This window comes from Excalfactoria chinensis, chromosome 2 (assembly GCF_039878825.1).
Source record: "Excalfactoria chinensis isolate bCotChi1 chromosome 2, bCotChi1.hap2, whole genome shotgun sequence".
Lineage (NCBI taxonomy): Eukaryota > Metazoa > Chordata > Aves > Galliformes > Phasianidae > Excalfactoria > Excalfactoria chinensis.
Window position 1 is genome coordinate 129415453 of NC_092826.1, and position 11897 is coordinate 129427349.

The window sequence follows — 11897 nt, forward strand, 5'->3', positions numbered from 1 at the left end:
TAAAAAGTAAACAGCAGTCCGTCCAAGCTAATTGCTGCATATTCAAATCTCAAAAGAATACTTAGCACAAATTAACTTTTCATATAAGATAGCTCTGCTTTGCTGCTGCTGCCATCCTACAGCCAGGGAATAGAACCCAAAGTCGTGTCACCCCAGCAAGCAGGGCCAGCAGCTGCAGGACACTGGCTTGCAGCTTGGCATTGGACAGATCTGTGGTGATGTGACACAACAACAGGGTCACCGGGATGTACTTCAAACATCCATACTCATAAAGGGGAGATTTGCAAGACACTGATTACAATAACACTTCACACACTGACATCTGGTTTCAGTTTGCCAAAGCATTATGCTTGGTGTGATTGCAGGATGCAGGGTGAGACATGAAAAAAGCAGCTGTTCCTGTGCCGTGCACAATAGGGTGCAACTCTGTGAGTTTCTCACAGGTAGGGCATTGCTTCCGTCATTTAATAGGGAAGAAAAGCATGATGTGCCCTCAGCCTAGGGGAAGGCAGAGTAACTCAAGAACTTTGAAAGCACATGCAAAAAAGGTGAAACTCCTTGTTCATTTGGTAAGCGTGGCTGAATTTCTGCAGACGAATGAGAACATCCAAGTGGGAGCACACAAAAGCACGCAGACACTCCCAACCATTCTATCTCCATTTAAAACCTTTTGTAGCCACATAACTTTTGCTCTCCTATTAAAAATCCAACAGGAATACCAGCACATTGCAAATACCTTCCAACTCCCTGGTTTAGCAAGGGCATGCATACCCAGAACAAATTCCTACCAACGTGGGCACTTGAAAAGTAAACCAAACCACTAATGACACAGCAGCTCACTTCTACTGCAAAGGTCCAGAATCTCTGCATAAGCAGACAGTTAAGCAGAGAGAATAGGGAAAGTATGGCTAAAATTTGGACGTTGTTTTCCAAAACAGTGTTTATTTTCACTGCCAAGTCAGAGATTCACTACTTTCAGGACAACTTTCACCCAAAAAGGGCAGCTTCTGGTAATAAATTCCACAGGTTTCTTTTTCAAATGAAGCCCTCTGAATGACAGCAATGGTGTCACATTGAGGACACATATTTCACCCTCTTCCTAAATTGAGTGCTTACCTCTGGGGCAAAGAGCTAACCAGATTCTTCCTACCTTCAGCTCTTCTCATTTGTCAGTATGCAATGTATCATCTTGCCCCCTTGTAAATTCCTATTTCCCTCATGTGAAAGAAACGGTACCAGGAGCTGCATCCATTTGTCATGGCCATGGAGGTTTTTCCTTTGGCCAGACTCCAGGGTCACCAAGTCTTTTTCCCTCTGCCTTCAGAAGTCCACTCTTCTCCCTGCAATCCTTTCCCTTCTGCCAGCCCTGTCCCCATTACTAAGAAGTCCCAGTGAGCCAGGGATATGATGACATGGGAGGCCAAGCAAGACAAGAAGCCAAGCATAAGGCCTTGCTGTCTGGCATCTCGCAGCACCACAACACACACAGCCCGGGCTCCAGTGCACTCAGCCTTGATGAAATTTCCCTTTCATTGGAAACCCTGAGACACAGCATGGCACCCATCCTGCCTTAATTCAATGAAATCAGTGCCCTCTGCACCTCAACAACGCAGGTGCTTTTGCTGATGTGAGTGCCTGGTGAGCCCTTTTCTCACACAGCATTTCTTGGAGCAGCAAGGTCAGCACTGAATTCAATTTGGAAGATTCTCTGTATCGACATTTCCCAAGCAAGGCGTGCTTATTTTCTACCACAGACAATCTCAGAGGTCCGGCACTGTGCCTCCAGCCAGGTACAAGAAACACTCCTGTGCACATTTCCAGCAGGTCCACATGCAAATACAGCAAATGGGGCCTAGTCTGAAAGCTTTCAGTCAGGATACATTTCTCATTTTGTTTGGGACTCGGTGATGGGAGGAGCTGTTGACCCCACTGAGGGTGGAGAGGCCTTGCAGAGAGAGACAAATTAGAGAGCTAAGCAACCATTAACAACATGAAATTTAACAAGAGCAGGTGTCAGATTCAGCATCTGGGAAGAGGCATCACTGGCTCTGGTGGTCTTGGGCCAGATCAAGTTGAACATATGTCAGCAGCATGCCTGGGCAGCTAGGAAGGCCATTCGTACCCTGGGGTGCACTGCAGGGCTAGCTAGCACAGCACTGCTAGCTGGTCAAGGGAATAGCATGGGGCTGCAACAGGGCAGGGTCAGGACGGGCATGAGGAAAAGGATCTTCAACAGAGGGTTCTGAGGCACTGGCTTCACAGGAAAGCACCAAACTGCTGAGTTCAAGAAGCATCTGGACAGTGCTCTCAGTTGTACAGTCTGATTTTGGGGTGGTGCTTTGTGGAGCCAGGAGTTGGACTCAGTGATCCTTATGGGTGCCTTCCAATCAGGGATATTTTATGATTCCATGATCTGTATCGCCAGTACAAGAAGAAACTCAAGTGGAACATAAGTCACCCTCGCAGACCTGCTCCCTGAGGGCTTTTTGGTTTGTTTTGTTTTTTAAGAGTAAAGGCAACAAAAATAATTATTAAAAGCACTTCTGATTTAACGAATAGCTGGAAGCAATTTGTGCAAATAACTAAAGCTACCAATTGGAAACAATGTAATACTTCAACATGGTCACAAGCAAAATGAATGTGATTATCTTAATAACAAAAACACCCTAATGGTCACTCATCATTTAAGATTACTTATTCCTGAATTCAGAATTTGACTCATTCCCCTTCCACCAGCAGTACCAGTCTCCCTGACAAGCACTGTGGACATCTGTGCTGCCAGCCCCAACCATACTTCCTCCCTTCTCATTTTTAAGCAGCATAGCTGCATTATGGAACTTCTCTCAGAGGCAGTTTGGCTTCTTGGATTTTTTCATCTGTGTTCCAAGACCAGATTTGCTAAGCGCTACAGTAAAATGACCTCAAAGAAACAAGGAAAATGTAGACTGTGTATTAAAAAGAAAATAAAAGTAGAGCACAGATGCTCTAATGTATCTTGCAGAATTTTTGATACTTTTTTTTTTTTTTCCTCCACTTTTTATTTTCTTACTGCTCACAAAACATTTCTGAGTGAGAACATCTGTGCCATACTCTGGATTTATGTCAGAAGAATTCCACTTTATTTTCAATATACATAAGCATCGGTTCGGCATTGTTGCATGTTTTATCCATTCAGTTTCCATTTGGATGAAGAGGTTTGTTTTCCTTTGAAGAACCAGGAAATTGTTTTAAAGCTACATGAGCCGTGTTCTGTCTGACCAGTATCAGTAATGTTTCTCCCCTGTTTACTCCATCCTATTTTACCAGACTGAATGTGCCTCAACCAAAAGATGTCATAGTCTGATTCAACTGAGAAAGTGCTACTTCCAGCAGCGCTTTTATTGCTCAGCTAAAACATCTGCAACCATCATAACTGCAGCTGAAGTGCAAAGAGCTACGAGAGTCAGATGGTTTCCATTGGTCGAGGCTATTGCCCGAGACAAGGAAGGCTGGCAGCTCCTCAACCCCAAATTGCAGGCCAGAGCCACTCACAGACCACGCTGAGTGCTTTCACAGATCTCCACAGTTCTATCTTCAGTGCTGCAGCTGAGCTCAGCATCCAGCAGTGAGTTGCCCGCAAGCCGCTCTTCCACAAAGCGCATTGTGCTGCTGCCATCAGTAAGTAATGGCTAAATATTGACAAACCATGCAATACTATCTTAAAACAATGTTGCAGCTCATCCAGCTAAGATATGTATTGCTCACATAAGCAAAACAAGGTAACACCACGCATGCCCCCCCACTAACACTACCTGCAGAGCTGAAGGACTCACATGCCGCCAAGCTCTCATGTTCAGCACAGCTACAGGAAAGCAGAAACAACTGGGAAAAAGGAAGTTTTCTACAACAAATGGGGAAATTCCATCACTATACGCCAGCTACAGGCTTTCATTTCCAGCAATAGCTCCCAAACCTGCAGAATCCCGACGCAGCTTTCCAAAGGGGAACCGGCTGCGGCATATCTCAGCAGAGACAAACTGAAAATAAAACCTCCTTTATGCTATTTATGCCATCACTGCCCACGAGCATCTTCACTGTGACTGCAAATGGGTATCCCAAAGGCATACTGAGCAAACCAGCTGTGCCTGTGACAAAATCCAGCAGCCACTTTTGTATGGAGAGAATGCTAACACCCATACAAAGCACACACAGAGTCAGGGGATTTTCATGCTGACACGCTCCTGTGCTAGCTGGCACACATTCCCTAAGGACACAGCCTTCCCCCTCGTGCTTCCCTGCTAATGGATTTCATGTCTAGCAGCAAGCTGGGACTTCAGGCTCTGGGTGGCACCTGACACAGTTACCTGTGCTTACAGCACTGAGAGGTTCTGAGTCCTGGTCCGATATCAACAGCTGCCTCCAAATGCTACCAGCTAAGAGATTACAATTACTTCTAACAAATATTAACACCCTGTGGGTTTAAAATTAATAATTCAAGCATTTTTCCATACAATACTGCAATCCCTCCAACATTTAATTTCCCAAAGTGTTCTCATGAGGGAGAAGAGAAAGGATTCTCCTAAAATGCTGTGGGTTCAGGAAGAGCTTCTGTTCATTTCCTTATCTTACACAGAAAATCAGAGTTATGTGCAGTCTACAAACACCTCAACAAGCTCGTGGCACACAGGACAGCAGGACCTGCAGCCACAAAGAGCCCCAGTGGCCCCTGTGGAGACTGAGCGTGAGGTCAAAGAATTCTGTAAGTGTATAAAACTACCAATTCCTCACCGGTGTTGTTTACTGCACTCATTTACATCACACAGACACCCCCGTAAAGCAGGAGGGGGGGGAAGATTAAAAAACACAACACCTACCCACTGCCTAAGCTTATCTGCTGGCATTTGCAAGAAAAGTGAGATGAAAAGTAGAACACCTTTGGTATCTCAAAAAGATCACCACAGTAAGAAGTTACCAATGAGTAAATATAAGAATCAAAAAGAAACATTTCTGACTGCAGTAAGATTAAAGCAAAGCTAGAAGATACGCATTAAAATCTTTTCTTAATAAAAGTTAATTGATACACCCAACTTTACACTGTTTTAATGGACATTTTCCACACTTTCACGTTAGGTCATAAGCAATCACTTGTTTTAAACATTTCAAATCATATTCCCAGCGGCCCATCCCCTGGCTAAGCAGCCCATCTTCTCTTCCCATCGATGTTAACACAACTCAGGCTGGTTGATCACCCCTCCCCTCTCTCCCCAAGGACCCCCATAGCTCCTCTGCAGCACCATTCAATCACCAAATGAACTGCCCAGGAACCACGACCAGAATGGCACAGATGTGGAACCCACCAAACCCTGAGCTCCTCTCATGCTGGCCACCACCTGAATCAACCAGGCTCATGGAATGCTCACTTCAGGCTCATGGAATGCTCGCTTCAGAAGCTGTGTCACACACCACCTCCAAGCACCCTGGACAGGTGGACTTCTCAAACATCTCTCAGTTCACTTCATCTTTCTCCGCAAACTTGGAGAGAAATGGATCACATTTCAGATACAGAGCTCCCTTTGGAACAAAGGCAAGGGATCACAGAGATTTCCTGGACACAGAGCACTCCACACGCAGCCCACCATGTTAGGAAGTCATTCCGCACATAAAGATTTAGTACCAACAGCTGTGTTAATCCATGCTGAACTTCTTTGAGGTGTACGAACCCCAACCACAGATAGCAGATTCCACAAGAGACTGCAGCAAGTAGGTGTGTCAGCCATGAGCTAAAATGTTTCATAGAGAACCTCACTACCATCTCCATTACCTGCATATGTACTCTCCTCACTTCCAGCACGTGGCCTCAGTAACAGAGTTCAGGAAGCTCTGGTTGAGGCCAGCAGCAGCTCCGACCCTCTCCCAGCAGCATGGCAACACTGAGCTACCAGACCCTGGGCGGGATAAGGAATGCTGCTTTGCAGTCAGCATGAAAACCATACATTTCATTAAACTATTCTGAATGCTGTTCCACCACAAAGGCATTTTCCACAGCAGTGGTTCAGGAAAAGTCGGTGTCAGTGTGGGGCCAGCTGCCAGGGCCCTTCGTCACACATATACCTTCACTTCTCAGAGCAGAAATCGCTTTGTCTCCTCCACATCTCTGTCCAGAGGGGAGGGTTGCTCCCTGGCTACACTAGCACTATACTAACACTACACCAGCACTAAAAGCAACTATCTAACTGCTGGAAGGAGACAGTAACCCACAAAGCCCTGCCCCTAGAATCATACATTTACAATGTTATCCATGCACATATGGGATCCATCCCATGTAGCACTGAGGAAAAGCTTTGCTGAGGTCAGGTTAAACACAAAGTGTGACATTGGCTGCAAAAAGCACCCACAGAGAAGCCCGTGGATGCTGCTGCTAAGTTTGCAACCACATTATTTCCATATAATAGAAACAATCTCAGTAATTATGGCTACTCCAGCCCATACCCAAGGCACACTGTGTAACCACCATATAACTGCTAATACCTGCAGCACCGCGCCATGTAAAGCAGGGCAGGGAGCTGGGGGAGTCAGGCTGTGACTACCTGCAAATCTCAGGCATCACAACACTCAATATTTGCCAATGCCGTAGCACTGAAGAACGAATTCTGCAAATGCTTCTCACACAAACGGCCCAATGAAGCCCTCAGTGCTCCCTCAGGACATACTTAGGGCCACTACGCTGTACCCACATCACATGTGCACACACAGTGCCTGCAGCATGAAACCAGTGACTGTACAGCCCCATGCCAGGCAATCCCTTACTCTTTTCCTAGCCAGAATCGTCACCGTTGCAGAAGAATAAAAGTGCAGTGAGTGTTTCCTGCTTTTATTCTTCAGAACCAGGACCGTCAGGAACACAGCAGGGAGGCGATGGGAGTCCCAGTGCCCCCCTCCATGCGGCACCCAGAGCTCCCTCTGAGAACACCGATCTCAGACATCCCACCCACCGCTTCTACCCACAGAGCTCTCCCAGCGGAGCTGCAGCTTCAGAGCTTTCAGGTCGGCGTTTGCCAACATAAAACTCCCAGATCTGGGGGAGTGAGGACCAACTGAGTGGCTCAGAAAAGCTGCACACAGTGCTTCAACGAATCGGGAAGAGGAAAGGAGAAGGGATGGCAATTCAGCTTCGAGAGAGCGACTTTAGGTATTGTCCCAGCCAACGGCTGGTTAAGAACTTTGCAGCAACAAGAAGAAAGTACAAGAAAAAGAACGGAGAGACGCAAAAAAGCAGCTCTAACAAATCTGTGGCAGGGAAACCGAGCGTGTAACCGCCGCACAACCACAGCCGAGATTTCAACATGGGGCTGAGGGAGGCCGGCAAGGACAGCGTTCGGGCTCGGCCCCACCGCAGGCCAGGCTCGGGGCTCCCGCACCCCGCGGCCGCCTCCAGCTCTCGGGGCTCCCGCGCACCGCCGGAGCCTCACTGAGGCCGCGCGGTGCGGCCGGGCCGCCTCGCGGGGTCCCCCGAAGCCTCGGCCGGAGTGGGACCGGGAGTTCGGCCCGGGGGCGTCCCTTTGGCGGACTCCCCCCGCACCGCCTCCCCACCGGGCCTGGATGGCCGGGAAGCCTGCGGCTGGATTTCCAGCGGCTCTCGCCTCGGCCCCGCCACCCGCCCGGGGCACCACCGGCCCCCGCGCTCCTCCGCGGCCGGGCCGGGCCGAGCCTCCCGCCTCGCCCCGCGGCAACGGCGCTCCCGGCGGCTGCTGCCCCGCCGCCGGGCACTAACGAACAAAGGGCCGAGGCCCGCCAGGCGCCCGCGGGGAGCCGCGCTCTCCGCCCGCCGCCGAGGGGCCGCCGCAGAGAGGCCGGCGCCGAGAGGCCGGCCGAGGGGCCGCCACCGCCCCCCCCTCTCGTGTTTCCCGCGGCCGCTCCGAGCGCAGCTCCGGCGGGTTGGGACCGCCACCGTCCGGACCGAGGCACCGCAGCCGCCGCCCCGAGCGGGGCAGCCCGGACTTTCCCCCTCGCTCCCCTCCCCGCTCCGGGAAGCGCCATATTGATCGCGGGCGCCGCTCCCCGCGCCCCTCACCTTGGCGATCGCCTTCTTGTACCGGGTCACCGCTTGCTGGATGAGGCTGAAAACTTTCATGTTGCCGTCCCCGCAGGGCACGACCACCCGCGTCCTCCCGAAGCACACGGTGACTTTCATCCTGCGTGGCCGGGGGGATCCCGCGTCCCTCCGGCCCCGCGCAGCCTTCCTCCTCCTCCTCCTCCCCCTCCTCCTCCGCCGCCGCCGCCTCTCCGCCCTCCGCCACGGCCGCCCCCCGGCGGGGCGCGGCGCTCAGCCCCCGGCCGCCGCCGGACTGCCGCTGCGGGCGCTCCGCTGCAGGGGTGTGAGCAAGGGACCGGGGTAGGGGTATGGCAGGACGAGGGCCGCTCGCTGCCTGGCTGGGGGAGCGCGGCAGGCCGGGCCGCTCACATGCCGCGGAGCTGCCCGCTGCCTGCGGCCACCTGCTCGGCGCCTGCCCCGGCGCGCAGCGGCGGCGGGCGGGGCGCGGCGCTGCCTCCCCGCTCCGGAGGAACGGGGCATTGCAGCGGGGCGGGTGCAGCCGGACGGCCCCGCGGGGCGCCCCGGGCAGCCGAGGCGCAGCGCTGGCACCCGGTGGCGGTGGGTCCGAGCCCTGGAGGCACCGCGAACCCTGCGGGAGCTGTTCCCCCCGACACCGGTTGGTCCGCTGAGGGTAGTGGGCACAGCCGGCTGTTCCCTCAGAACATTGCCTGCTGCTCTTCCGCCACTAATCGGAAGGATGAAACTAAGACGCTAAACTACAGAAAGCCTGGAAACAGTATCTTTCCACTTTTCTAACTGACTCTTGTGGATAGCTAGGTGGTCTTCGTGGCCCTTTGTGTTTCTTTTAGCATGACAGAACTGGCACAGAGACACGGGAGAAAACCAGTGTGTTATCAGGCTGATTCTAACCGACCTGGGGCTACTCAGCCTGGAAAAGGCTCCAGGGAGACCTAATATCGGTCTTGCAGTAACTACAGGGATGCTGTAAGAACGAAGGGAACACCCACTTTAGCAAGGTCTATTGGGACAGGATAAGGGAAAATGACTTCAAGCTAAAAGAGGGGAGATTTAGATTGGATATAAATAAGGGTTTGTGTACAGTAAAGGTGGTGAGGCACTCGCACAGGTTGCCCAGATTGGTGGTGGATGCCCCATCCCTAGAGAAGTTCAAGATCGGGCTGAATGGGGCTCTGAGCACCTAATGGAGTTATACGTGTCCCTGTTCACTGTAGGAGGTTGAACTAGATGGACTTTAAAGGTCCCTTCCAACTCAAACAACTCTATGATCAGTGTACATGAGCATCAATGAGATCACTGAGCAGTTTACACCTTAGAGCCATCAAAAGGTTTTGCAGATATCTCTCCTACTTTTCCATGGAATTCACGGAAGGCTGTGGAGTTGCACAGTTCACTGAGCACTCGGTGTGGCCGGACAGAGTGTTTCTTTTAGGTATAAATGGTGAAATTCAAATTAACTGCAGAACAAAGGTAGAGGTTGGAAGACATGAAGGCAGAGAAAATGCTTCCCCTCCTCACCCCCCATTTCATGGTCCCGCAGACATGAAGTGTGTGTAAGCTTCACAGCAAATAACACAAGCATCCTGCTGCTACTGTAGGCACTTCAGCCATGTTCTCCACTGCTTCCTACCCAGCAGCAGCCTCTGCAGCTGTCTGTCCGCTCCTGCACCCATAGGTGGTGGTTTTGGTAACATCAGGGACTTCAAACAGGATCCTAATAGAAAAACCTATCTGCAGTTTAATGGGCACCCAGCTAAAGGGCAGAAAAAAATGATATTCTTAAAACTTGGTGAAAATATTGCCCAATTAAGATAGAATGACATTGGCATCCTTAGCCCTTTGCATTCTATTTAATAGTTTAAAGAAAAGGTCAGTTTATAAAAGTTTCATCCTTCAAATATCCAGTTCAATTTCACTGAAATCTGTAGCATTGTTTCTATTTACAGTGGTTCTGGAAAACTTCTGGACATGCAAAGATGAGATATCTCACCCACTGGGCTACAGGTAATTCTGCTCTGCGTAGATATCAATGTCATTTCCTTTATATGCCTGCCTTACCTAAACAAGTAACTTGGGTGAAGATCTGAAAGCTGCATGAAAAACAATAGGGCTGTCTCTGAAAGCAGGAGACAAGCATGCCTGACATATTGTAATACCTCAGCTTATCCTCAGTGTTTCACTTCTGGAACAGAAAGGCAGCATGCAGGAGGTCAGAGAGGAAGAAGGAAACGACAGCGAGGCAAACTCAGCTCATGACTGAGACAAATGAGCACGTTCCATGATTGCATGGCCATAGCCTATCAAATTCAGTATTGGAAAATGCTGAGAATTTCCATTAACCTACTAGTTTCATACTTTCTAGGTGATCATAAGTGCTGCTGGGAACATACTGAGAAGATAAAATGGTTATAAATCCTCGGTTTAATAGACAGCATCCGTGAAACCTGCAGAAACAGCTGCAAAAATGTGAAATCAACAGTAACTCTTCCAAGAAGTGCTGTCTTTAACAAGAAATTTTACAATGACGTAGACTTGGCAGTGTTCAGCATTATCTTTCAGCGGCCATTTGCATGTATCCACTGAAACCCAGTGTTGCTTATCAGGAATCTTACCACACCGCTGTAAAATTTATTATTAATAGAAAGAGTTTCTGGTCAACAGTGAATCTTCCCCTGCTCACACACCACTACAGGTTTCTCATGTTTTCCTAGGATCTAATCCCCACTTGTTAGCAGGTTTCTTGGCAGTTTCTCAGCTGTTCTAACAGTCTCCTGGAAAAAGCCTGAAAACGTTTATACAGAAATACTGTTTTATTCAATGTTTAAAATGGGAAATTTAGGTAGTGAAGTAGAAAGAAAATAACTTCATCCTGGAATGTGATTTGAGACCAAAATGTTAAGAATATGGCATGGATGGTGATAGCGCCAATGAAAGTGAGGGCCTTGGAGATCTGGATTTCTTTCTCACTAGCTACTCACACATACACTTTATATATGCATGATTTTGAAAATGTTCTAATGCAGTTTCCTAAGTTTAGTGTTTGTTGATGTCTACAAAGAAGAAAGAGCTTTACCAAACAAAATAACAAGTCTGTGAGAGTGTCCAAGGGCTAATTATGTAAGACAAATGAAGTATAAAACACTATTATTAGAGATTATGAGAAAAGGATTATACTAATCAGGAGAAAAAATTGGCAAGAGCCGCTGGTTTACAAAAACTACAAGTACTTTCCGTGTACTTAATGAGAGGGCACCATGATGCAATACGGGATGGCGGATATATAAATAGCTCTGGATGTTGAGCTCACATATCCTACAACCTGACAATCCATTTTCTAACCAGGACGTTGTTGGAAGACTTCCACTGAGAGGCAATTATCTGTCTGGCAGAAGGAAGTCAATGGAGCAGGGGATGGAGACAACCAGAGCTTATGACTGCTGATGATTAATAGTCGAGTTCTGTTTAAAGCTGCCACTGGGTTGCAATCTCTGGAGTATACACCACAAACGTGCAAGGAGTGAGAATCTTGCAACCACTGATTACCATGGGTAGGTTCCACCTGAATATTAAAGCTCTTCAGGCAGTGGAATGTCGCTCATTTCCAGAACTACTTCACAGTTTATTTTCCAATTATACACTGTGCTGAGGAATTGTTATGGACTTATTCTGTGTATGTTCAGATTTAGCAGTCTGTTCATGGTGTGATTTGACAGGAAAACACTGACTTAGCTCACAGTGTGTTAGAAGTTCATGCAGTGTTAAGCACAGATATTTCCTTAAGCCAAGCAGAGTTCATTCAGAACAATGGAAAGACCAGTGTCAAACTGAAGAGCTGTAGTGTTCCTCA

At 48.9% G+C, this 11897-nt stretch overlaps 1 protein-coding gene across 1 annotated transcript in view; it reads right to left on the bottom strand.

Annotated features, from left to right (window-relative positions):
• PARD3 (par-3 family cell polarity regulator) overlaps positions 1-8488 on the bottom strand; it is a 411266-nt gene extending 402778 nt beyond the window's left edge. The window contains exon 1 of the mRNA XM_072328130.1: positions 8051-8488. Coding sequence (XP_072184231.1) covers positions 8051-8170 — 120 coding nt within the window. The 5' untranslated portion in view covers positions 8171-8488. The remainder of the gene's footprint in view (positions 1-8050) is intronic.
• Between the last annotated feature and the right edge of the window lie 3409 nt (positions 8489-11897).